The sequence below is a fragment of the Misgurnus anguillicaudatus genome, chromosome 25 (assembly GCF_027580225.2).
Source record: "Misgurnus anguillicaudatus chromosome 25, ASM2758022v2, whole genome shotgun sequence".
In the NCBI taxonomy this organism is placed as follows: domain Eukaryota; kingdom Metazoa; phylum Chordata; class Actinopteri; order Cypriniformes; family Cobitidae; genus Misgurnus; species Misgurnus anguillicaudatus.
The window spans coordinates 30145801-30151800 of record NC_073361.2 but is presented as its reverse complement, the minus strand read 5'-3'; the positions used below and the strand labels follow the sequence as shown (position 1 = coordinate 30151800).

At 36.1% G+C, this 6000-nt stretch overlaps 1 protein-coding gene across 3 annotated transcripts in view; it reads left to right on the top strand.

Moving 5' to 3' along the window:
* dnaaf3 (dynein axonemal assembly factor 3) overlaps window positions 1-6000 on the top strand; it is a 28891-nt gene continuing 22891 nt past the window's right edge. The window contains exons 1-12 of one of the 3 annotated variants that reach the window (XM_073864156.1): window positions 1-106; window positions 365-447; window positions 658-770; window positions 939-1032; window positions 1213-1373; window positions 1459-1635; window positions 1721-1843; window positions 1962-2081; window positions 2363-2573; window positions 2671-2785; window positions 2893-2967; window positions 3067-3714. In XM_073864156.1, coding sequence (XP_073720257.1) covers window positions 366-447; window positions 658-770; window positions 939-1032; window positions 1213-1373; window positions 1459-1635; window positions 1721-1843; window positions 1962-2081; window positions 2363-2573; window positions 2671-2785; window positions 2893-2967; window positions 3067-3205 — 1410 coding nt within the window. In that variant the 5' untranslated portion in view covers window positions 1-106; window position 365 and the 3' untranslated portion in view covers window positions 3206-3714. Of the gene's footprint in view, window positions 107-364; window positions 448-657; window positions 771-938; window positions 1033-1212; window positions 1374-1458; window positions 1636-1720; window positions 1844-1961; window positions 2082-2362; window positions 2574-2670; window positions 2786-2892; window positions 2968-3066; window positions 3715-6000 lie in introns of those variants that run through there. The other 2 variants (XM_073864157.1, XM_073864155.1) reach the window with 2 other exon arrangements.

The following is a 6000-nucleotide window of genomic DNA, read 5'->3' as shown; positions in this document are numbered from 1 at the left end:
CGGACAGTTGTATAGATATCATATGGTTGTGTTAGCTGCGCTGTTGTAGTTGCTTGGCAACCGCAGTAAAACTTCAGACCGTGTTTACACCGCGAGAGAAAAACAGGTGAGTTTAACGGGGTTTAACTAGTGTATGCGCTACATTAATTAACTGATGCAACAGAAATTTTGTGTGTTTGTTTGAACTTACATCACGGACTAAATATTGCGATGAAGTTAAGCAGTTTAGCGAGATGCCAGCTAACCATCCACAAGTTCTCTGGATTGGGAAATGGTTATATAAGCGGAAGAAAGCATGATATCAGACAATAAGGCCTAACTTACTTACTTACTTATTACAATAATAATCATATTATTTCTGAAGAATGAGCGCGGGGCGGAGTGTTGAAGGTGCTGGATGTGTTACCTGGTGGGGATTCGGACCTGCACGAGACCTGCTGAGCTCAGGTAAATTATTTTAGACTAAACATTAAACCATCACATATCAGACTGAATAAAATAAACCATCACGTATCTGACTAAACACAATAACCATGCATATCAGTCATGTTACGGAAAAGCTTAATCTGTAATGTTGACATTTACACATAATTACATCAAATAAATAGACACTTTATTTAACATTTGTGTTTATTCGCATGCTTAAAATACTTACAGATATACACACAATGAAGTCACATGATGAGCTGAATATTTTGCTGGTTGGCAGTGGAGACCCCAGACACATCCTAAAGACCATCAGTGGAATGAGAGAGACTGACAGCTTACATGTTAGTAATTATTTATAAACAGTTTAAATGCCCACATCACAACAAACAATATTATGTCTACTAACATTTTTGGAAGTACATAATAATTAAATGTAAAACTATGTAAGTACATAATCACCTTATCACACATTACTCTATGTTGTGCATGTGAATGTGTTAATGTTGCAGGTTTGGGTGATAGAGAACAGCATGGAAGTTGTTGCCAGACAATTACTACTGATCTACCTGTCACTTCTGAACCCTGAGACCATGAGTTTACACAGTGTGTACTCTACTGTTTTTAATATATCTATACACAGTATCATGACAGATCCTCCCTTTAGTCAGCATTGTTTCCTGTTATAAATCTAGACAACACTGAGTATATTCATGTTTGCATACTCAGATAATATTAAGTGGTGCTCTTGTGTTGGGATTAATTAGGTATTTTTTATGTTTTCAGAGAAGACAGAAGTGTTTCTGGAGATCTTTGGGAACTCTGAGATTCGCAGCGAGACGGAAGAGACTTTAAAACACACTGCAGCTGAACTCTCTCTCTTCATCACAAACACACTCTCATCCGACTCAAACACACATCCATGCCTTGATACAAGCCTTCTGAAGGTCCATAAATATGCATTTATTTTACATTCAATATTTCTATTCAAACTGTAGTTTAGAGATATTTAAACCTGTTGCTTTATGTTAGTTTAAGGAGAGAGATGATTTGCTTCAGATCTTTAAGTTGTGGGAACGACCCCCTTCTGTGCCGGCGAGCGTACGTAAGGTTTGGGACGCCCGTGTTCGGCAGCACCTGGGAACTCGGTATGACTCACGACAGGGCTGTTTCGATTGGGATCTCACTATGAAACTGCACCAGAGAGGGGTATGTAAAAATGCTGTGACATTATTGTACACTTGACAGGTTATGATATCAGGACTGATAGTTATCCTATGATTTTTTCTTTCAGTGTGGGGTCATTAACAAACATCAGTACGTAAAATGGAGAGAAAGTGGTGTAGCCTTTGAGATGAGAGAGGGGTTATATCAAACAGCCAATCAGAGCTTGCTCTCAACACGAGTGTTCAATCATGTGAGTTGCATCACATTTGACCTACAGATATCTATAATAGTTTGTTATGTATGGCTCATGATACGCTGTGTGTGTGTGTGTGTGTGTGTGTGTGTGTGTGTGTGTGTGTGTGTACCAGAGAGGAAACAGGGTTGCAGTTAGAGGATATTGGGGTGATATCGTCTCCAGCCCATATCTGACATTCGGCATAGAGACTGATAAAGACCTGCTAAAGAAACACAACAATCAGCATGTAAAGGTAAAAAAGTTCAGATAAAAAAATTCCATCAAACTTTATACACATAAACCTCAAAGATATTACAATGTACGTCATTATAATATTGATTGAGGTAACATAAGTTAAAGTGTAAAAAGATAAAAAAGGATATAAGTAAAAAGGTAACATGTTGTTCCTTCTTTAAATCTGACACCTGTTCAAGCCCACAACTATAACATGTATTTACAGCTAGTAATTCACATTGTATATAGATCAACGTTCATGTTATGTTTTACCTTTCTCTGATAATTTTTGCTTTAAAGACTGCTCAGGATATTTCTGAAGTCAACGTCCTGGCGCTGTTTGAATGTCTTGCCAGTAGAGGGCGATCTCCTCTAAGTAAAGATGTTTCTAGCACCTCTAGTAGCTGTAATCCATCAATGGATGACCCAATAACATCAGAGGAGAAAGACACAAATGAAGTGTTCTCTCAAACTCACACAGAACTGGCACAACAGATATCACAGCCACACGGTAACATCGTGTTAAATAAATACATATAAACAGTGAAATCCTGTAACCATATAAATATTTGCTGTACATTTACTTCCATTTCTGTGTGTTTTCACAGATTTGATGAATTTAAACGGGGTGAAAGTATCATTTCTGTCTCCAGACTCTCTCACCAAACTTCCTCTTAAAAATAGATACAGAAACCTGTTTAACACCATCTTCTGTTCAGCCAGGTGACACATCAAAGAGAAAACAGAAACCACTACACTAAACTAGATTCAGTAATGATAACAGTCTCTCTCTCTCTCTCTCTCTCTCTCTCTCTCTCTCTCTCTCTCAGTATGGTTCATCAGATTGATTCATCTCTGAGACAGATTGCAGCACCTGATGCTGTTCTGGTTGTAGAGTTGGCAAAGTAAGTCTGTCAACAATCACACAAATAATGCCTTTGGATTTACACAGGTCTAGATATCTTTTTCAAGTATTATACATCTTATCTTCCTGTTTTCTTTAGCTATCTGTTGGACCTCTCAAAAGAGCAGGTGTCAGGTTTTGCTGAGAGAGTGAAAGAGATCGCTGGAGAATCCGGTTTCATACTGAAACAAAACCAGAGCAATGATGTCTATTCAACATTCACATTGAAACAGGACTGAACTGAAGTATGTGTTGAACTTTATTCTTCTTGTTTAATTTTTTGGTGTTTAATGCACTTGGTATTTGATAATAGAGATTGAACTTTATATTTATATGCTCCACTTAATGATTCCTCTCATCTTTTCCTTGGATCCTTCCCTTGCATCAGGGGTGAAGCTAAAGCACAAGGAAAGAAAGCGAGGAAAGAAACCAAGGATGTGCAAATAAAAATTATGAAGCAATCTTTGCACCATGTCACTCAATGTACCCACTATATGCTTTGAAACAGACGGTACACCACAGTGTTGAATAACAAGATTGAGCACTGCTATAACTATGAATAGGGGACAATTAAATGTTCAATATAGCCGCTCTGGTGAGAGAAGTCTGCCTTGTGAATGAATTAAACAATCATTAATCAATAAAAACTGATGATTCTCTGGGTGAAGGAGCTCTGTACATTTAAATATAACCTAATGTTTAAATATGACTATTAATCTAATAAAAGTTGCCTTTTGTTTTGACTGTCTGCCATTGAAGGTCTTCTTCCAACTAGCTAAGATTCTTAGACCTAGGATTTTATTTAGGATCTTTTAACACAACACAAATCTGATTTTATAAGAGTCTGTATGATGCAAGCAATACTCATTCAAATGAAAGCTGATTTTATTGTGCCAAGTAAAAAAGGTGACTCTGTGTTTTCAATAAAGTGCCAAGACCACTTTTTAAAAGTCTTGGTCTCGTCTTGGAATCGACCGCATTTTTACTCGGTCTCGGACAAAGAGGACTCTGAATTTTAAGACCGGTCAGACCACAACTGATGGCAAATCACAAATTAATTTTATATCATTATTTTTATGCAGTTTATTCAGGTTTGGCATATAATGTTGGCATTGTTTAAGCATTGTTTAAGTTTCTCCCAATGAGATGTTTTCTAATTTTATTACCAAAAACACTTGCATTGTGTTAAGTGGATGGCACGCCATGGAAAGACAGTTCAGATTAAATGGTTAAGTTGATTTCAGCTCTTTAGTGTTTGTTCACTTTTATTTGCTTATAGACAAAGATAAATTCCCACATATCTGCAATGCCTTTCATTATTTTATCAACTTCTCTAATGGCATACACACACACACGCACACGCACACACGCACACACGCACACACACACACACGCACACACGCACACACGCACACACGCACACACGCACGCACACACGCGCGCACACACACACACACACACACACACACACACACACACACACACACACACACAGCCTAATATTCCACATTCCAACATACTGTAGCTATTAGCCAACAGCCAAAAGATTTTAAACAGCCTTCCATAAGCTCAGTTACGTGACATGTTCTTTTTATATGTGCAATATTATAACCATGTGCAAGACCAATTTCATTTATACAGACAGTAAATATATTTCTTGTCTATCTGGACAATGAATACACTAACTGAATTATAACTACATGTATTGCAGATGTAATTTGTTGTTGTTAACACTGTTAATGCGTGCATGGTCATTAACTTGTGTGTTGACAATTGTATAATTGTTTATACTTATTGTACAAGTATACAGCATAGTGCTGTATGTCTAAATGTGCACTATGAACACATTGGCATAACATATTCAAGCATATTTAGCCAAAAAAGCACTTTATTCTTTATCTTTTTATCAGTGAACTTGGACAGATATTTAAGGTACATTTGATCTTTATAACTTTACCCTAAAGTATTACATTGCAGCTACAGCAACTATAAACAGACTGTGCTTAACATGAAGAGCAATTTAAGATAACAGGTCATATGAAAAATTATGAAATAATAGTTAAGAGTGCTACACCAGCTACACACCTTAACTAATTACAAATTTGAGGACCAAAAAGTACAAGATATGTTAAACAATAAATCAAACAAAGATGTAGTTATGTCATTGAATTGCTATAAATGGTGACATAATATTACTGTCTCTTAATATAAAGTAGTGAAGAGACTTAAATTACCAAAAGAACAAACTGATTTAATATTTACAAATAATCAGATTATGAAATCTTGCATCTTTACAAAGCATATTTAACAGCGACATACATTTACAATTGCTGTGAGCAAACAGTTCAATTCACTTGCACTGTAAACCTGAAGAAGCTTGCTTATATGAGTTTCATTAATGTGTTTAATTTATGTGTAATTAAAAAAATAAAATCACTGTAAAAAATGTCAGATGCCTTTAATTCAAAGGGCTGGTTTCCTGGACAGGTCTTATCCTAGTCCAAGACAAAAAAGCTTGCTAGAGCTGTATTAACCATAAAAGCTTGCGCATACACACATCAGTGTTATTGTTTTGTTTAAAGATGAACACTGGTATTGTTTTTTGTAAGTCATCTTTGCAAAAACTACTTAAATGTCCTAGTCCTAATTAGCTTAGTTTAAGTTCTATAATTGACTGATTGTGATATCTCTCAGTGGTAGTAGATACAAGTTGCTCTGGGCCATTCTCTTTTATCTTCTTTCTGAGGTTTTTACATGTTGTCTTGTGATTCTGTCACAGCTGCTTTTGGGTCATCTAGTATTAATTCATTTTTCAGCAGATCATCTAATGGAGTAGCATACCCCAAATCAAGACTTCGTATGCTAGAATTTCTGCTCCCCCCTTTCACTGCAATATTGACAAAGAAATAATGAAATGTGAAAAATTTTAAATTAAAGAAGAATAAACATTCTTGCATGAATTTGAGGCATTTACTTTAAAATGCTAATGCTTGATAGATTGAAGTAAGATGCACAACATGCATGTCTATTTGTC